Source organism: Heptranchias perlo, unplaced genomic scaffold (genome assembly GCF_035084215.1).
Source record: "Heptranchias perlo isolate sHepPer1 unplaced genomic scaffold, sHepPer1.hap1 HAP1_SCAFFOLD_162, whole genome shotgun sequence".
NCBI classification, from domain to species: Eukaryota; Metazoa; Chordata; class Chondrichthyes; order Hexanchiformes; family Hexanchidae; genus Heptranchias; species Heptranchias perlo.
The window spans coordinates 87,897-109,402 of record NW_027138881.1 but is presented as its reverse complement, the minus strand read 5'-3'; the positions used below and the strand labels follow the sequence as shown (position 1 = coordinate 109,402).

The 21,506-nt window shown below is 52.1% G+C and overlaps 1 protein-coding gene across 1 annotated transcript in view; it reads right to left on the bottom strand.

Moving 5' to 3' along the window:
• vav2 (vav 2 guanine nucleotide exchange factor) overlaps nt 1-21,506 on the bottom strand; it is a gene marked incomplete at its 5' end in the record, with an annotated part of 167,750 nt that overhangs the window by 74,944 nt on the left and 71,300 nt on the right. The window contains 3 exons of the mRNA XM_067977580.1: nt 10,928-11,026; nt 13,864-13,966; nt 17,643-17,711. Of these exons, the coding sequence (XP_067833681.1) occupies nt 10,928-11,026; nt 13,864-13,966; nt 17,643-17,711 (271 nt within the window). The remainder of the gene's footprint in view (nt 1-10,927; nt 11,027-13,863; nt 13,967-17,642; nt 17,712-21,506) is intronic.

Sequence of the window (21,506 nt, the reverse complement as noted above, 5' to 3'; positions counted from 1 at the left end):
GTACTGAGGGAGCGATGCACTGTCGGAGGGTCAGTACCGAGGGAGCGCTGCACTGTCGGAGGGTCAGTACTGAGGGAGCGCTGCACTGTCGGGGGGTCAGTACTGAGGGAGCGCTGCACTGTCGGAGGGTCAGTACTGAGGGAGCGCTGCACTGTCGGAGGGTCAGTACTGAGGGAGCGCTGCACTGTCGGAGGGTCAGTACTGAGGGAGCGCTGCACTGTCGGAGGGTCAGTACCAAGGGAGCGCTGCACTGTCGGAGGGTCAGTACTGAGGGAGCGCTGCACTGTCGGAGAGGCTGTCTTTTGGATGAGACATCAAACCAAGTCTGCCCTCTCAGGTGGATGTAAAAGGTCCCATGGCCACTATTTCGAAGAAGAGCAGGGGAGTTCTCCCCGATGTCCTCGGGCCAATATTTACCCCTCAACCAACATCACTAAAAACAGATGATCTGGTCAGTATCACATTGCTGTTTGTGGGATCTTGCTGTGTGCAAATTGGCTGCTGATTTTCCTACATTACAACAGTGACTACACTTTGAGAAGTACTTCATTAGCTGTAAAGAGCTTTGGGATGTCCTGAGGTCATGAAAGGTGCTATATAAATGCAAAACGTTCTTCTTTCTATAACTCAGTCCCATCTGACTTTGGAGGCAGGACTCAGGAGATGAACAGTCACAGATGATCGAGACCTGCACTCACAACAATGTCACTTATTTTGAAGGTGAAACCATTTCAACATCAACTTCCATTTACAGAGAAACATGTCAAGTTGCTTCACAGATAGACAGAAGTAAGATGCATAATGAGCCAGGGAGGAGGGGGTTAGAAGGGGGTGAACTAAGGGTTTAGTTGAGAAGATGGGTTTTGAGGGTTTTTTTTTAAAAAGCAGAGGTGGAGCGGTTTAAGGAGGAAAACACACCCCAGGACAGAGCCTCGCGGGACTCCCAAGGTGACAGTGGAGCTGGGGCAAACTGGCAACACTGGAATGGGTGGGAATGGGCAGTCCCACAGGGCTGGATGTTGGAGCAAAGGCAATGGAGGAGGATCGGATGGTCAATCAGGAAAGCCACAGAGCACGGTCAGCCATTGTGATGCTGTGAGAAGGGTGGGAGTCGGCTGGAGGGATTCAAAAAGGGAGATTTTAGGAACATAGGAAGAGGAGTAGGCCATTCAGCCCCTCAAGCCCACTCCACCATTTGATAAGTTCATGGCTGATCTGTGATCTAACTCCATATACCTGCCTTTGGCCCATATCCCTTAATACCTTTGGTTGCCAAAAAGCTATCTATCTCAGATTTAAATTTAGCAATTCAGCTAGTATCAATTGCCGTTTGCGGAAGAGAGTTCCAAACTTCTACAACCCTTTGTGTGTAGAAATGTTTTCTAATCTCACTCCTGAAAGGTCTGGCTCTAATTTTTAGACTGTGCCCCCTACTCCTAGAATCCCCAACCAGCGGAAATAGTTTCTCTCTATCCACCCTTTCTGTTCCCCTTAATATCTTATAAACTTTGATCAGATCACCCCTTAACCTTCGAAACTCAAGAAAATACAACCCCAATTTGTGTAATCTCTCCTTGTAACTTAACCCTTGAAGTCCGAGTATCATTCTAGTAAACCTACGCTGCACTCCCTCCAAGGCCAATATGTCCTTCCGAAGGTGCGGTGCCCAGAACTGCTCACAGTACTCCAGGTGCGGTCTAACCAGGGTTTTGTATAGCTGCAGCATAACTTCTGCCCCCTTGTACTCTAGTCCTCCAGATATAAAGGCCAGCATTCCATTAGCCTTATTGATTATTTTCTGCACCTGTTCATGACACTTCAATGATCTATGTACCTGAACCCCTAAGTCCCTTTGGACATCCACTGTTTTTAACTTTTTACCATTTAGAAAGTACCCTGTTCTATCCTTTTTTGATCCAAAGTGGATGACCTCACATTTGTCTACATTGAATTCCATTTGCCACAGTTTTGCCCATTCACCTAATCTATCAATATCCCTTTGTAATTTTATGTTTTCATCTACACTGCTTACAATGCCACCAATCATTGTGTCATCGGCAAACTTAGATATGAGACTTTCTATGCCTTCATCTAAGTCGTTAATAAATATTGTGAATAATTGAGGCCCCAAGACAGATCCCTGCGGGACTCCACTAGTCATATCCTGCCAATGTGAATACCTACCCATTATCCCTACTCTCTGTCGCCTTTCGTTCAGCCAACTTCCTAACCAAGTCCGTACTTTTCCCTTGATTCCATGGACTTCTAACTTAGCTAACAGTCTCTTATGTGGGACCTTATCAAATGCCTTCTGGAAGTCCATATAAATAACATCCATTGACATTCCCCTGTCCACTATTTTAGTCACCTCTTCAAAAAATTCAGTCAGGTTTGTCAGGCACGACCTACCTTTCACAAATCCATGCTGGCTCTCTCTGATTCACTGAAAATTCTCGAGGTGTTCAGTCACCCTATCCTTAATTATAGACTCCAGCAGTTTCCCCACAACAGATGTTAGGCTAACTGGTCTATAATTCCCTGGTTTCCCTCTCTCTCCTTTCTTAAAAAGCGGAGTGACATGTGCAATTTTCCAATCTCGAGGGACGGTTCCTGAATCTAGAGAACTTTGAAAGATTATAGTTAGGGCATCCGCAATGTGCTCACCTACTTCCTTTAAAACCCTGGGATGGAAACCATCTGGTCCTGGGGATTTGTCACTCTTCAGTGCTATTATTTTCTTCATAACTGTTGTTTTACTTATGATAATTTGATTGAGTCCCTGTCCCCGGTTCAATATTAGTTTTCTTGGGATTTCCGGCATACCATCCTCTTTTTCGACTGTAAATACTGACGCAAAGTAATTGTTCAACATGTTCGCCATTTCCCCATTGTCAATGACAATATCCCCACTTTCAGTTTTTGAGGGGCCAACACTGCTCCTGACAACCCTCTTTTTCCTAATATAACTAAAAGTTCTTTGTATTGGTTTTGATATCCCTTGCGAGTTTCTTTTCATACTCTCTTTTTGTAGCTCTTACTATCTGTTTTGTGACCCTTTGTTGATCTTTGTATCTTTCCCATTCGCCAGGATCTGTGCCATTTTTTGCCTTTTTGTATGCCCTTTTGTATGTCTTATACTAAGAACATAAGAACATAAGAAATAGGAGCAGGAGTAGGCCAATTGGCCCCTCGAGCCTGCTCCGCCATTCAATAAGATCATGGCTGATCTGATCCTAACCTCAAATCTAAATTCATGTCCAATTTCCTGCCCGCTCCCCGTAACCCCTAATTCCCTTTACTTCTAGGAAACTGTCTATTTCTGTTTTAAATTTATTTCATGATGTAGCTTCCACAGCTTCCTGGGGCAGCAAATTCCACAGACCTACCACCCTCTGAGTGAAGAAGTTTCTCCTCATCTCAGTTTTGAAAGAGCAGCCCCTTATTCTAAGATTATGCCCCCTAGTTCTAGTTTCACCCATCCTTGGGAACATCCTTACTGCATCCACCCGATCAAGCCCCTTCACAATCTTATATGTTTCAATAAGATCGCCTCTCATTCTTCTGAACTCCAATGAGTAGAGTCCCAATCTACTCAACCTCTCCTCATATGTCCACCCCCTCATCCCCGGGATTAACCGAGTGAACCTTCTTTGTACTGCCTCGAGAGCAAGTATGTCTTTTCTTAAGTATGGCACCAAAACTGGATGCAGTATTCCAGGTGCGGTCTCACCAATACCTCCCTGTTTTTATATTCTATCCCCCGAGCAATAAAAGCCAACATTCCATTGGCCTTCTTGATCACCTGCTGCACCTGCATACTAACTTTTTGATCTTCTTGCACTAGGACCCCCAGATCCCTTTGTACTGCAGTACTTTCCAGTTTCATGCCATTAAGATAATAACTTGCTCTCTGATTTTTCCTGCCAAAGTGCATAACCTCACATTTTCCAATATTGTATTGCATCTGCCAAATCTCCGCCCACTCACCCAGCCTGTCTATATCCCCCTGTAGGTTTTTTATGTCCTCCTCACTCTCCACTTTCCCTCCCATCTTTGTATCATGTGCAAACTTTGATATGTTACACTTGGTCCCCTCCTCCAAATCGTTAATATAGATTGTAAAGAGTTGGGGACCCAGCACCGACCCCTGTGGAACACCACTGGCTACTGGTTGCCAGTCCGAGAATGAACCATTTATCCCAACTTTCTGCTTCCTGTTAGATAACCAATCCTCCACCCATGCCAGAATATTACCCCCAATCCAGTGATTCTTTATCTTGAGCAATAATCTTTTATGTGGCACCTTGTCGAATGCCTTCTGGAAGTCTAAATACACTACGTCCACTGGTTCCCCTTTATCCACCCTGTACGTTATGTCCTCAAAGAACTCAAGCAAATTTGTCAGACATGACTTCCCCTTCGTAAAGCCATGCTGACTTTGTCCTATTAAATTATGTTTATCCAAATGTTCCGCTACTGTCTTCTTAATAATAGACTCCAAAATTTTACCCACTACAGATGTTAGGCCAACTGGTCTATAATTTCCAGCCTTCTGCCTGCTACCTTTTTAAATAAGGGTGTTACATTAGCAGTTTTCCAATCTGCCGGGACCTTTGCCGAGTCCAGAGAATTTTGGAAAATTATTACCAAAGCATCCACAATCCCTACTGCCACTTCCCTCAAGACCCTAGGATGTAAGCCATCAGGTCCAGGGGATTTATCCGCCTTGAGTCCCATTAATTTACTGAGTACCAACTCCTTAGTGATTTTAATCGTATTTAGCTCCTCCCCCACTAGAGCCCCCTGTTTGTCCAGTGTTGGGATATTCTTAGTGTCCTCTACCGTAAAGACTGAAACAAAATATTTGTTCAGCATTTTTGCCATCTCCATGTTTCTCACCATTAATTTCCCGGTCTCATCCTCTAAGGGACCTACGTTTGCCTTAGCCACCCTTTTTCTTTTTATATAACTGTAGAAACTCTTGCTATCTGTTTTTATATTTTTTGCAAATTTATTTTCATAATCTATCTTCCCTTTCTTAATCAATCCTTTAGTTACTTTTTGCTGTCTTTTGAAGACTTCCCAATCTTCTATCCTCCCACTAAGTTTGGCTACCTTCTCTGTCCTTGTTTTTAGTCGGATACTATCCTTAATTTCTTTCCTTAGCCACGGATGGCTGTCACTTCTTTCACCCTTTTTTCCTCAGTGGAATATATATTTTTTGAAAGTTGCAAAATAACTCCTTGAATGAACACCACTGCTCATGTACCGTCTTACCCTTTAATCTATTTTCCCAGTCCACTTTAATCAATTCCGCTCTCATACCATCATAGTCTCCTTTATTCAAGCTCAGTACGCTTGTTTGAGAACCAACCTTCTCACCCTTTAATTGGATATGGATATACTGTCCCTTACCTCTTTAGTTGTCCATGGCTGTTTTTTTTGGCAAGTAGAGTTCTTGCCCCTCAGGGGTATAAACCGATTCTGTATCACGTTAAATGTTTCTTTAAACATTTCCCACTGATCATCAGTCGTTTTACCCATTAACAGATTTGCCCAGTTTACTGTGGACAGTCTCTGTCTCATCCCATTGAAGTCGGCCTTACCCAAGTCTGGAATCTTAGCAGCTGATTCACTTTTTTCCCTTTCAAGCACTACATTGAACTCGATCATGTTATGATCGCTATTGGATAGATGTTTATGCACAGTTAAGCTGTTAACTAAATCTGGTTCATTACTCATTACTAAATCTAGTATGGCTTGCCCCCTTGTTGCCTCTGGGACATACTGCTGTAGAAAATTATCCCGGACACACTCAAGAAATTCACTACCTTTCTGACAGTTGCTAGTCTGCTTTTCCCAATCTATGTGACGATTAAAGTCCCCCATTAAGACCATTATGCTTTTGTTACACGCTTGTCTAATCTTTGAATTTATACAATCTAGCACTTCAGAGCTGCTGCCAGGGCTCCTATACACAACTCCCACTATTGTCTTAGATCCTTTCCTATCTCTCAATTCAACCCATAAGGTCTCTGTTGGCTGCTTACCTCTCGTTATATCCTCCTTTATCATTGAAGTGATTTCATCTCTAATCATTAAGGCTACTCCTCCCCCTCTTCCATTTTCCCCATCTCTCCTGTAGACTTTATAACCTGGTATATTTAGTTCCCAATCCTGACCATCCTGCAGCCATGTCTCAGTAATAGCTATCATGTCATACCCTCCAATTTGAATTTGAACCTGTAGTTCATTTAATTTATTCCTTATACTCCGTGCATTTGTATATAGAACTCTTAGTTGGGCCACACACCCTAGCCTGTCCTTCAGTTTTGATGCTGAGTTAATCGCTTTACGCCTTCCAGTTTTCACTTTATCTGTCGTGCCTAAAGTACACTTACTTTCTGCTGCTCTACGCTTTTCCCTTTCACTTGTTCTTGAACAACTGTTTGTACTATTTGTATTGTAAATTTCCCCTGGGTCTTCCCCTCTTTTGCTGCTTTCAACTTTACTCCCTTCTGACTCCCCACTCAGGTTCCAATCCCCCTGCCATTCTAGTTTAAACCCTCCCCAACAGCACTAGCAAACACCCCCGCGAGGACATTGGTCCCGGTCCTGCTCGGGTGTAACCCGTCTCGTTTGAACCAGTCCCATTGTCCCAGGAATCTAAATCCCTCCCTCCTACACCATCCCTGCGGCCACGCATTCATCCTGTCTATTCTCCTGTTCCTATACTCACTAGCACATGGCACTGGCAGTAATCACTACCCTTGAGGTCCTCCTTATTAACTTATTTCCGAACTCCTTATATTCTGCTTGCAGGACCTCATCCCTTTTTTTTAACCTATGTCGTTGGTACCGATATGTACCACGACCTCTGGCTGTTCACACACCCCCTTCAGAATGTCTTTTATATTTTCAAGGCATCCTAGTTACTTAACACAATGACTTTGGCACTAATGGCACGGGTTAGATACAGAGTAAAGCTCCCTCTACACTGTCCCATCAAACACTCCCAGGGCAGGTACAGGGTTAGAAACAGAGTAAAGCTCCCTCTACACTGTCCCATCAAACACTCCCAGGGCAGGTACAGCATGGGCTGGATACAGAGTAAAGCTCCCTCTACACTGTCCCATCAAACACTCCCAGGGCAGGTACAGCACGGGTTAGATACAGAGTAAAGCTCCCTCTACACTGTCCCATCAAACACTCCCAGGGCAGGTACAGCATGGGTTAGATACAGAGTAAAGCACCCTCCACACTGTCCCATCAAACACTCCCAGGGCAGGTACAGCACGGGTTAGATACAGAGTAAAGCTCCCTCTACACTGTCTCATCAAACACTCCCAGGGCAGGTACAGCATGGGTTAGATACAGAGTAAAGCACCCTCCACACTGTCCCATCAAACACTCCCAGGGCAGGTACAGCACGGGTTAGATACAGAGTAAAGCTCCCTCTACACTGTCCCATCAAACACTCCCAGGGCAGGTACAGGGTTAGATACAGAGTAAAGCTCCCTCTACACTGGCCCATCAAACACTCCCAGGGCAGGTACAGGGTTAGATACAGAGTAAAGCTCCCTCTACACTGGCCCATCAAATACTCCCAGGGCAGGTACAGCACGGGCTGGATACAGAGTAAAGCTCCCTCTACACTGTCCCATCAAACACTCCCAGGGCAGGTACAGCATGGGCTGGATACAGAGTAAAGCTCCCTCTACACTGTCCCATCAAACACTCCCAGGGCAGGTACAGCATGGGTTAGATACAGAGTAAAGCTCCCTCCACACTGTCCCATCAAACACTCCCAGGGCAGGTACAGCATGGGTTAGATACAGAGTAAAGCTCCCTCTACACTGTCCCATCAAACACTCCCAGGGCAGGTACAGCACGGGTTAGATACAGAGTAAAGCTCCCTCCACACTGTCCCATCAAACACTCCCAGGGCAGGTACAGCATGGGTTAGATACAGAGTAAAGTTCCCTGAACATCATCACCCGTCCAGTTCTGCACCGGTGTGACATTTCCTACACCAGCCTTTCCCACTGGAGCAGAAAGTTGGACAGTTTAGTGCTGATTTAAGGCCTCCACCGTTAGTGGTTGGGCTGAGATCATAGAAGGTTACAGCACAGAAGGAGGCCATTCGGCCCATCGTGTCCACGCTGGCTCTATGCAAGAGCAATCCAACTAGTCCCACTCCCCCGCCCTATCCCTATTGCCCTGCACATTTTTTTGTTTCAAGTACTTATCCAGTTCCCTTTTGAAGGCCATGATTGAATCTGCCTCCACCACCCCCTCGGGCAGTGCATTCCAGAACCTAACCACTCGCAGCGTAAAAAAGGTTTTTCCCTCATGTCATCTTTGGATCTTTTACCAATCACCTTAAATCTATGCCCTTTGGTTCTTGACCCTTCCGCCAATGGGAACAGTTTCTCTCTATCTACTCTGTCTAGACCCTTCATGATTTTGAACACCTCGATCAAATCTCCTCACAACCATCTCTGTTCCAAGGAGAACAACCCCAGCTTCTCCAGTCTATCCACGTAATTTAAGACCCTCATCCCTGGAACCATTCCAGTAAATCTCCTCTGCACCCTCTCTAAGGCCTTCACATCTTTCCTAAAGTGCAGTGCCCAGAACTGGACACAATCCTCCAGTTGAGGCCGAACCAGTGTTTTATAAAGGTTCATCATGACTTCCTTGCTATTGTACTCTATGCCTCTATTTATAAAGCCCAGGATCCCGTATGCTTTTTTAACCGCTTTCTCAACCTGCCCTGCCACCTTCAATGATTTGTGTACATAAACCCCCAGATCTCTCTGTTCCTGTACCTCTTTTAGAGTTGTGCCCTTTGGTTTATATTGCCTCAACTCATTCTTCCTACTGAAATGTATCACTTCGCATTTTTCTGCATTAAATTTCATCTGCCACATGTCCGCCCATTCCACCAGCCTGTCTATATCCTCTTGAAGTCTATCACTATCCTCCTCACTGTTTACTACACTTCCAAGTTTTGTGTCATCTGTAAATTTTGAAATTGTGCCCTGTACACCCAAGTCCAAGTCATTAATACATAAGAAAAGCAGTGGTCCCAGCACCGACCCCTGGGGAACACCACTGTACACCTCCCTCCAGTCCGAAAAACAACCATTCACCACTACTGTCTGTTTCCATGGGCTGTAATCTTAATAGCAAGCCTACCGTGCGGCACTTTATCAAACGCTTTTTGAAAGTCCATATACACCACATCAACTGCATTGCCCTCATCGACCCTCTCTGTTACCTCATCAAAAATCTCTATCAAGTTAGTTAAACACGATTTGCTTTTAACAAATCCGTGATGGCTTTCCCTAATCAATCCACACTTGTCCAAGTGACTGTTAATTCTGTCCCAGATTATCATTTCTAAAAGTTTCCCCAATACTGAGGTTAAACTGACTGGCCTGTAGTTACTGGGTTTATCCTTACACCCTTTTTTGAACAAGGGTGTAACATTTGCAATTCTCCAGTCCTCCGGCACCACCCCCGTATCTAAGGATGTTTGGAAGATTATGGCCAGTACCTCTGCAATTTCCACCCTTACTTCCCTCAGCATCTTAGGATGCATCCCATCCGGACCGGGTGACTTATCTACTTTAAGTACAGCCTGCCTTTCTAGTACCTCCTCTTTATCAATTTTTAGCCCATCCAGTATCACAACTATATCTTCTTTTACTGAGACTCTGGCAGCATCTTCTTCCTTGGTAAAGACAGATGCAAAGTCCTCATTTAGTACCTCGGCCATCCCCTCTGCCTCCATGAATAGGTCTCCTTTATGGTCCCTAATCGGCCCCACCCCTCCTCTTACTACCCGTTCACTGTTTACATGCCTGTAGAAGACTTTTGGATTCCCTTTTATGTTGGCCGCCAGTCTGTTCTCATTCTCTCTCTTTGCCCCTCTTATTTCCTTTTTCACTTCCCCTCTGAACTTTCTATATTCTGCCTGGTTCTCACTTGTGTTATCAACCTGACACCTGTCATTTTCCGTTTCATCTTACTCTCTGTCTCCTTTGTCATCCAGGGAGCTCTGGCTTTGGTTGCCCTACCTTTCCCCCTCGTGGGAATGTACCTGGACTGTACCTGAACCATCTCCTCTTTAAAGGTCGCCCACTGTTGAATTACAGTTTTGCCGGTCAATCTTTGATTCCAATTTACCCGGGCCAGATTGGTTCTCATCGCACTGAAATTGACCCTCCTCCAACTGAGTATTTTTACTTTAGAGTGGTCTGTGTCCTTTTCCAAAGCTATTCTATACCTTATGATACAATGATCGCTGCTCCCTAAATGCTCCCCCACTGATACTTGCTCCACTTGGCCCGCCTCATTCCCTAGAACCAAGTCCAGCAATGCCTCCTTCCTCATTGGGCCGGAAATGTACTGATCAGGAAAGTTACCCTGAACACATTTCAAAAATTCCACCCCCCGCTTTGCCCCTTATATTATTACTAACCCAGTCTATATTAGGATAGTGGAAGTCTCCAGTTATCACTACTCTATGGCTTTTGCACCTCTCTGTAATTTCCCTGCAAATTTGCTCCTGTATATTCTTCCCATTAGATGGTGACCAATAGAATACACCCAGTAGTGTAATGGCACCTCTATTGTTCCTTAACTCTAACCAAATATGTTCTGTCCTTTCCCTGACATAACTCAGCTCAGGTAAAAGTGCTGCAGGTCCGGAGAGGAGCGCTGAGCCCGGCTGCATTGGGCTGGATTCAAACCCAGCTCCTGGAGTGGAACAGGGAGTTCCTAAAGCACAGCATCACCTGTTTCACTCATTCCCGGAATCGCTGCTTTGCTGAGGGGCTCTAAACCTGCGGCACGTTGGGGTATTGGGGAAGGGGGTGTGGGGAGACCGAGTGGTTGGGTGGGGGGAGCGGAGACTTGCCTTCTCAATGTCCTCCAGTGTTTTGTAATATTTGGCCTCTGTTTCTTGGATCTCCAGCAGGCAGCAGTTCCTCTTGTCGTCTTCTGTCATCCCCAGCTTCTGTAGAAGACCCAAAAACACCTTGCTCATGAGGGCATCGCAACACAGACAAAGACCAAGACCCTGGTCAACGAGCAAGACCCTGGTCAACGAGCAAGACCCTGGTCAATGCCCGAGACACTGGTCAATGCCCGAGACCCTGGTCAACGAGCAAGATCCTGGTCAATGCCCGAGACACTGGTCAACGAGCAAGACCCTAGTCAACGAGCGAGACACCGGTCAACGAGCGAGACCCTGGTCAACGAGCGAGACACCGGTCAACAAGCGAGACACTGGTCAATGCCCGAGACCCTGGTCAACGAGCAAGACCCTGGTCAATGCCCGAGACCCTGGTCAACGAGCGAGAGCCCGGTCAACGAGCGAGACACCGGTCAACGAGCAAGACCCTGGTCAATGCCCGAGACCCTGGTCAACGAGCGAGACCCTGGTCAATGAGCGAGACACCGGTCAACGAGCGAGACCCTGGTCAACGAGCAAGACCCTGGTCAATGCCCGAGACACTGGTCAATGCCCGAGACCCTGGTCAACGAGCAAGACCCTGGTCAATGCCCGAGACACTGGTCAATGAGCAAGACCCTAGTCAACGAGTGAGACACCGGTCAACGAGCGAGACCCTGGTCAACGAGCGAGACCCCGGTCAACGAGCGAGACACTGGTCAATGCCCGAGACCCTGGTCAACGAGCAAGACCCTGGTCAATGCCCGAGACCCTGGTCAACGAGCGAGAGCCCGGTCAACGAGCGAGACACCGGTCAACGAGCAAGACCCTGGTCAATGCCCGAGACCCTGGTCAACGAGCGAGACCCTGGTCAATGAGCGAGACACCGGTCAACGAGCGAGACCCTGGTCAACGAGCAAGACCCTGGTCAATGCCCGAGACCCTGGTCAACGAGCGAGACACCGGTCAACGAGCAAGACACCGGTCAACGAGCAAGACCCTGGTCAATGCCAGAGACCCTGGTCAACGAGCGAGACCCTGGTCAACGAGCGAGACCCTGGTCAATGCCTGAGACCCTGGGTGATGCCCAGGGATGGGGACGGGGTCCCAGCATGCACTGGTGGAGCAAACATCATCAGTGAGTGATGTCAGTCTGAAGCAATGCCATGCGATCCCTTTAACCCTTTAAGATGATCAGAGTGAGGGAACGAGGGGGAGGGGAAAGCAATTGACCGGAGGGCGAGGGGGTGTTGATGGGGGGCGGCGACGGGGCGCGAGGGGGGGCAAGGAGGGGCAGAGGGGGTGATGGGGGGGCGAGGGGGGGCGAGGGGGGGCGTGAGGGGAGCGAGAGGGCGTGGGGGGGGGCGAGAGAGTGAGGGAGGGGTTAAGGGAGGGAGTGAGGGGGTGAGGGAATGGGCCAAGCAAGTGAGGGAGGAGGGAGCGAGGGAATGGGGGAGCGAGAGAGCGGAGGATGGAATGAGGGGGCGAGTGGGGCCAGGGTATTGGTCTACAGCATTCCTGAGGCGATGGGACAAGGGGGAACGGGTTTGTACGCATCAGAAGATGTTCCAGCAGTTTTGTGGAATTCTTTTTTTAAACTGTAAATTGAGTGAATTGTTTCAAAAAATTCAGAAGCTGTGAGCTGATCCTCTGAGACTGGAATGTAAAAGTTCCGCAGCGAGGGATCGACTCGGGCCCTTCAGTCACCCTGGGTCACAGGCAAGGGGCGAAGAGACTGGGGCTGTCAGTCATGTAGGACAGTGTCCTGGGCCTGATCCGATTTACATGCAATGCTTCTCAGAGGCAGAACACACGCTGCATTTTAAAATGAACCGATTAAGAACAAAAAGTATTGAGGGTGCATCAGGAATATGAAATTAGGAGAGGATTGGCTGGCCTTGAGAGTGATTGCATGCTGGGTCTTACCTGCATGTACCTAATCTGCAGCACCGGAAATATAAAGAGCTTCAGTGAAACAACAGCAGTGATACAATTTACCAACTCTCACGGCAACCTGCAATCAAATAAAGGCCATTCGCCAACATTCCCTATCTGGGTATCGTTCCCTCGCAATGGAAAACACATAAACACATCCTTCATTTTAATCTCAGCTTATAAATTCTCCTCAGCCTCGAATTAGTGGAACAGACGAATCAAAACCATATCGTCACAGGGGGCGGTACCCAGGATCAGTGGGGTCCCCTCCCCTTCTATCTCACCCTCATCTCAGAGGGGAGGAGTGGGGAGGTGTGGGGGGAGAGGGGGAGGAGTGGGAGGGGGAGGAGTGGGAGAGAGGGGGAGGAGTGGGGGAGGAGTGGGAGAGAGGGGGCGGCATGGGGGAGGAGTGGGGAGAGGGGAAGGAGTGGGGGAGGAGTGGGAGAGAGGGGGAGGAGTGGGAGAGAGGGGGAGGAGTGGGGGAGGAGTGGAGAGAGGGGGAGGAGTGGGGGAGGAGTGGGAGAGAGGGGAGGAGTGGGAGAGAGGGGGAGGAGTGGGGGAGGAGTGGGAGAGAGGGGGAGGAGTGGGGGAGGAGTGGGAGAGAGGGGGAGGAGTGGGGGGGGAGTGGGGAGAGGGGGAGGCGTGGGGGAGGAGAGGGGGAGAGGGAAGGAGTGGAGGAGAGGGGGAGGGGAGGCGTGGGGAGGAGAGGGGGAGAAGGAAGGGGAGGGGAGGGAGGAATGGAGCCAAGCAAAGGGCTTCTCCCCATCAGCTTCCGCTCTGCTCCTGGAAGCTGGTCCACTGACTGTGTCTTGGGAGTAAATCACTCTCCCCTCACTCCGTGTGTGGCTCCTGATTTTAACAGGAAGATAAAACACTCAGGATCAATAGTCCAGAACTGGCTGATAAACTCTCGCTTCTTCCAGACTCTACTAGTTTGTACGGAGCGCGACATTGAAAGCGTTTACCATTGGTTGCCGAACTTCCACTTTGATGATGTCCTCGTAAATATCATCACCATCGTCTTCACATGGGACACAGTCGTAGATTTCCTCCCCCAGATCATGCTCGCTGGAAAAATAAAACACATCAGAAGAACTGAGGCCTGGGACTGGGAATAAGGCCTGGGACCAAGAATGAAGCCTAGGATGTGATTGGGTATGAGGCCTGGGATTGGGATTGGGAATGAGGCCTGGGACCAGGAATGAGGCCTGGGATTGGGACCGGGAATGAGGCCTGAGACCGGAAATGAGGCCTGGGACCGAGAATGAAGCCGAGGATGGGATTGGGAATGAGGCCTGGGATTGGGAATGAGGCCTGGGATTGGGATTGGGAATGAGGCCTGGACCGGGAATGAGGCCTGGGATTGGGATTGGGAATGAGGCCTGGGATTGGGATTGGAATAAGGCCTGCGGCCAGAGCTGACAGATCTGACTGGAGAGGACCTCCATTCCCTGCACATTAAATGCATTCTCCAAGATCAGCACACGGCAGAGGCACCAGAGGGTGAGGCACCAGAGGGTGAGGCTCCAGAGGGTGAGGCACCAGAGGGTGAGGCACCAGAGGGTGAGGCACCAGAGGGTGAGGCACCAGAGGGTGAGGCTCCCCCACAGTCCACCCTCAGAGCACCAGAAACAGGCACGATTGAGGCTCTGAGTTTCAATGAACATTGCTCCCTTCCTGACATTCTGATCTAGCCAGGGATCACCCATTCCTAAAGAAACAATCCCTGGCATCTGGCCTGGACTTGGCCTTCGAACTGGACTCTGTTCCCTCCTGCCCTGAGATATCGGAGTATTTTCAGGTTTATAATCTCAGTCCCGTTAAGTATTTTATAAACCGCTACAAAGGCCCCTCTGTGACATCGCTTTTCAAATCCTTCCCCAAGACTCTTCCCACCCCAATCTGACCCCAATCAAGGACCTGCATTTTTATGTCCTTCCCCTTCAGGGTTAACACACTGAAATACATCAGACCAAAGGGCAACGAATGATAAAGGACCTGAAGTTATAGTAATATATAAAAGATATAATAAACCGTACTGTGTGTAAAGGACTGTGTAAATATTACACAAACTGTACTGTGTATAAACTATGAATATTACACAAACTAATGTGTATAAAGGAGTGTGCATATTACACAAACTGTACTGTTTATAAAGGAGTGTGTATATTACACAAACTAATGTGTATAAAGGAGTGTGTATATTACACAAACTGTAGTGTATAAAGGAGTGTGTATATTACACAAACTGTACTGTGTATAAAGGAGTGTGCATATTACACAAACTGTACTGTTTATAATAAAGGAGTGTGTATATTACACAAACTGTACTGTGTATAAAGGAGTGTGTATATTATACAAACGGTACTGTGTATAAAGGAGTGTGTATATTATACAAACGGTACTGTGTATAAAGGAGTGTGTGTGTATTACATAATGCAGCTCCCTAAGCCCGAATCCTGCCAACATTTCCTACATTTCCCACTGAACCTGTTTCGGTGTTGAGATCGATGCTGAGCCCAGTTCGTGATGTGAAGGGTGTTCGGCAAGTTCGCAGCATTTAGTGAAATGGTAACCCCGACTCCCCCACCTCGAGGCCCCCGACTCCCCCCACCTCGAGGCCCCCCGACTCCCCCCACCTCGAGGCCCCCGACTCCCCCCACCTCGAGGCCCCCGACTCCCCCCACCTCGAGGCCCCCGACTCCCCCCCACCTCGAGGCCCCCCGACTCCCCCCACCTCGAGGCCCCCGACTCCCCCCACCTCGAGGCCCCCCGACTCCCCCCCCACCTCGAGGCCCCCGACTCCCCCCCACCTCGAGACCCCCGACTCCCCCCCCACCTCGAGGCCCCCGACTCCCCCCAGCTCGAGACCCCCGACTCCCCCCAAACCTCAGGGCCCCCGACTACCCCCACCTCGAGGCCCCCGACTCCCCCCCCACCTCGAGGCCCCCGACTCCCCCCACCTCGAGACCCCCGACTCCCCCCCCACCTCGAGGCCCCCGACTCCCCCCACCTCGAGACCCCCGACTCCCCCCCAACCTCAGGGCCCCCGACTCCCCCCACCTCGAGACCCCCAACTCCCCCCCACCTCGAGACCCCCGACTCCCCCCCACCTCGAGACCCCCGACTCCCCCCCAACCTCAGGGCCCCCGACTCCCCCCCCACTTCGAGGCCCCCGACTCCCCCCCCCAACCTCGGGGCCCCCGACTCCCCCCACCTCGAGACCCCCGACTCCCCCTGACCTCGAGGCCCCCGACTCCCCCCCCACCTCGAGGCCCCCGACTGCCCCCCACCTCGAGGCCCCCGACTCCCCCCCCAACCTCGAGGCCCCCGACTCCCCCCACAACCTCGGGGCCCCCCCCACAAACTCGAGGCCCACGACTCCCCCCCCACCTCGGGGCCCCCGACTCCCCCCCCAACCTCGGGGCCCCCGACTTCCCCCCACCCCATCATCACTATTCTGCAATGTGAGAGACTTTGTCTTTGACCCCAATTTTTCTCCTCATCTTAAAATCTCTCACTGGGGTACGGGTTCCACAGACACTGACTCTCACTGGGGTACGGGTCCCACAGACACTGACTCTCACTGGGGTACGGGTTCCACAGACACTGACTCACTGGGGTACGGGTTCCACAGACACTGACTCTCACTGGGGTACGGGTCCCACAGACACTGACTCTCACTGGGGTACGGGTTCCACAGACACTGACTCTCACTGGGGTACGGGTCCCACGGACACTGACTCTCACTGGGGTACGGGGTTCCACAGACACTGACTCTCACTGGGGTACGGGTCCCACAGACACTGACTCTCACTGGGGTACGGGTCCCACAGACACTGACTCTCACTGGGGTACGGGTCCCACAGACACTGACTCTCACTGGGGTACGGGTCCCACAGACACTGACTCTCACTGGGTACGGGTCCCACAGACACTGACTCTCACTGGGGTACGGGTCCCACAGACACTGACTCTCACTGGGGTACGGGTCCCACAGACACTGACTCTCACTGGGGTACGGGTTCCACAGACACTGACTCTCACTGGGGTACGGGTCCCACGGACACTGACTCTCACTGGGGTACGGGGTTCCACAGACACTGACTCTCACTGGGGTACGGGTCCCACAGACACTGACTCTCACTGGGGTACGGGTCCCACAGACACTGACTCTCACTGGGGTACGGGTCCCACAGACACTGACTCTCACTGGGGTACGGGTCCCACAGACACTGACTCTCACTGGGGTACGGGTCCCACAGACACTGACTCTCACTGGGGTACGGGTCCCACAGACACCGACTCTCACTGGGGTACAGGTCCCACAGACACTGACTCTCACTGGGGTACGGGTCCCACAGACACTGACTCTCACTGGGGTACGGGTCCCACAGACACCGACTCTCACTGGGGTACGGGTCCCACAGACACCGACTCTCACTGGGGTACGGGTCCCACAGACACTGACTCTCACTGGGGTACGGGTCCCACAGACACTGACTCTCACTGGGGTACGGGTCCCACAGACACTGACTCTCACTGGGGTACGGGTTCCACAGACACTGACTCTCACTGGGGTACGGGTTCCACTCTCCCCCTCACTCCCCATACCCTTTAATATCCCACCCTCTCTGTGTCCTGTAATATCTTGTGGGGGAGCACCGTCAGTTCTGCTCCGTAGCGATCCCCCTGACACCACCCCTCGGGCCATGATATAAATAAAGATATCGCAGAGACTCACTCTGCGAGCTCCTCCAAGCTGCGATACACGTCCTCATCATTTTCCACAGTCTCCTCTGACGGGAATGGCCTGGGAAACAGAGAGAAAACAGCAACTGTTAAAAACCTGGAGCCCAGCCCGTAACTCAAACATAATCCCTGGCTCTAAACTGCTTTGTGACCAGCTGTAGATGTGATGAAACTCGAGGTAAATATTCCCTCCTCATGACATTCACAGACAGAATCTCTGCAGTAGCTGTACACAGTCAGATATCCCTGTAAACTACACACACCCCTGTACACAGTCAGATATCCCTGTAAACTACACACACCCTGTACACAGTCTGATATCCCTGTAAACTACACACACCCTGTACACAGTCCGATATCCCTGTAAACTACACACACCCTGTACACAGCCCGATATCCCTGTAAACTACACACATCCTGTACACAGCCCGATATCCGTGTAAACTACACACACCCTGTACACAGCCCGATATCCCTGTAAACTACACACACCCTGTACACAGTCTGATATCCCTGTAAACTACACACACCCTGTACACAGCCCGATATCCTTGTAAACTACACACACCCTGTACACAGTCCGATATCCCTGTAAACTACACACACCCTGTACACAGTCTGATATCCCTGTAAACTACACACACCCTGTACACAGCCCGATATCCTTGTAAACTACACACACCCTGTACACAGTCTGATATCCCTGTAAACTACACACACCCTGTACACAGCCCGATATCCTTGTAAACTACACACACCCTGTACACAGTCCGATATCCCTGTAAACTACACACACCCTGTACACAGTCCGATATCCCTGTAAACTACACACACCCTGTACACAGCCCGATATCCCTGTAAACTACACACACCCTGTACACAGCCCGATATCCCTGTAAACTACACACACCCTGTACACAGTCCGATATCCCTGTAAACTACACACAGCCTGTACACAGTGTGATATCCACGTACACTACACACAGCGTGACCATAGAGATTATAACCAGTGGAGTACAGTAACTGACTGATGTTATAACAGGTGGAGCATAGTAGCATAGTGGTTATGTTATTGGACTAGTAATCCAGAGGCCTGGACTAAAATCCAGAGTCATGAGTTCAAATCCCGCCACGGCAGCTGGCGAATTTAAATTCAATTAATTAAATAAAAATCTGGAATTAATGTCAGTATCAGTAATGATGGCCATGAAAACTACCGGATTGTCATAAAAACCCATCTGGTTCACTAATGTCCTTTAGGGAAGGAAACCTGCCGCCCTTACCCGGTCTGGCCTATGTGTGACTCCAGACCCACAGCAATGTGGTACCTCTGAAATGGCCTAGCAAGACACTCAGTTGTAAAATCTCACTCAAGAAGGCGGCTCACCACCACCTTCTCAAGGGCAATTAGGGATGGGCCAATAAATGCCGGCCTCGCCAGCGACGCCCACATCCCATGAACGAATAAAAAAATTTTTTTAAATGTGCAGACTGTCACACCAGCTGGACCCTTCTCCCCCGTCGAACTGTGCAGAGTTCTCCCCTTCTCCCCCGTCGTACTCTGCACGACACACATCAAGCTGATTAAAATTAAACTGGAGCTGAGCAGAGACACTGACAGGAGAATCTATGCTCTGATTATGGTCCACTTTGCGCAACCAGGGAGCTGGGACCTAAACAGATAAAACGTTGTGTGATTAATGAAAATGCCTGACACTGGTTGTGAGATTCCCTGATCCCGGGTGTAATTGAGGCACATTTATCACAGCTGCCTCGTCCCCCCCCCCCCCCGACAGCTGCCTCGTCCCCCCCCCCGACCAGCTGCCTCGTCCCCCCCCCCCCCCCGACCAGCTGCCTCGTCCCCCCCCCCCGACCAGCTGCCTCGTCACCGCCCCCCCACCCCCCGACCAGCTGCCTCGTCCCCCCCCCCCCGACCAGCTGCCTCGTCCCCCCCCCCCCGACCAGCTGCCTCGTCCCCCCCCCCGACCAGCTGCCTCGTCCCCCCCCCCCGACCAGCTGCCTCGTCCCCCCCCCCCCCGACCAGCTGCCTCATCCCCCCCCGACCAGCTGCCTCGTCACAGCCCCCCCCCGACCAGCTGCCTCGTCCCCCCCCCCCCCCGACCAGCTGCCTCGTCCCCCCCCCCCCCCCGACCAGCTGCCTCGTCCCCCCCCCCCCCCCCCGACCAGCTGCCTCGTCCCCCCCCCCCCGCGACCAGCTGCCTCGTCCCCCCCCCCCCCGCGACCAGCTGCCTCGTCCCCCCCCCCCCCGACCAGCTGCCTCGTCCCCCCCCCCCCCGACCAGCTGCCTCGTCCCCCCCCCCCCCCGCGACCAGCTGCCTCGTCGTCCCCCCCCACCCCCGACCAGCTGCCTCGTCCCTCGTCCCTCGTCCCCCCCCCCCCGCGACCAGCTGCCTCGTCACCCCCCCCCCCCCCGACCAGCTGCTTCGTCGTCCCCCCCCCACCCCCGACCAGCTGCCTCGTCCCTCGTCCCTCGTCCCCCCCCCCCCCGCGACCAGCTGCCTCGTCACCCCCCCCCCCGACAGCTGCCTCGTCCTCCCCCCACCCCGACCAGCTGCCTCGTCCCCCCCGCCCCCCCCCCCCCGACCAGCTGCCTCGTCACCCCCCCCCCCCCCCGACCAGCTGCCTCGTCACCCCCCCCCCCGACCAGCTGCCTCGTCCCCCCCCCGCGACCAGCTGCCTCGTCCCCCCCCCCCCCGCGACCAGCTGCCTCGTCCCCCCCCCCCCCCGCGACCAGCTGCCTCGTCCCCCCCTCCCGCGACCAGCTGCCTCGTCCCCCCCCCCCGCGACCAGCTGCCTCGTCCCCCCCCCCCCCCGCGACCAGCTGCCTCGTCCCCCCCTCCCGCGACCAGCTGCTCGTCCCCCCCCCCCGCGACCAGCTGCCTCGTCCCCCCCCCCCCCCGACCAGCTGCCTCGTCCCCCCCCCCCGCGACCAGCTGCCTCGTCCCCCCCCCCCGCGACCAGCTGCCTCGTCCCCCCCCCCCCGCGACCAGCTGCCTCGTCCCCCCCCCCCGCGACCAGCTGCCTCGTTCCCCCCCCCCCCCCGACCAGCTGCCTCGTCCCCCCCCCCCCGCGACCAGCTGCCTCGTCCCCCCCCCCCTCCGACCAGCTGCCTCGTCCCCCCCCCCCCCGACCAGCTGCCTCGTCCCCCCCCCCCCGCGACCAGCTGCCTCGTCCCCCCCCCCCCCTCCGACCAGCTGCCTCGTCCCCCCCCCCCCTCCGACCAGCTGCCTCGTCACCCCCCCCCTGACCGGCTGCCCCTCGGGACACGATCCTTACAGGATGTCCCTATTGGATCAAACGTTCTCTGAACATCACTGAGTTCTTCACTTTACTAAACAGTTGCTGACTGTCGGTTTCGCTCACAGAGCTGAACAGTGTATAAAGGGTTTGGTTTAAACAGCGATACCGGCCTCAAACACGGACAGATCGAGGGGGTAACGGAGAAATGGGCAGACACCTTTATACAGGCACTGGCCGATTCCCCGTGGCGGCGCTCACATCGAGCAGCAGGATACATTAACGGAGTTATTAGGGTGATGGGAGAGGTCTGACAGGAAGTATGACACTCGCAGGAAGTGTGACACTCGCAGAGGAAGTGTACAGTACAGGAGGGGGCTGGGGGGGGGGGGCTGGTGTGTGGGCTGTTGGGGGGGGGCTGGGTGTGGGCTGGGGGGGGGGGGGGCTGGGTGTGGGAGGGGGCTGGGTGTGGGCTGTGGGGGGGAGGGGCTGGGTGTGGGCTGTGGGGGGGAGGGGCTGGGTGTGGGCTGTGGGGGGGAGGGGCTGGGTGTGGGCTGTGGGGGGGAGGGGCTGGGTGTGGGCTGTGGGGAGGGGTCTA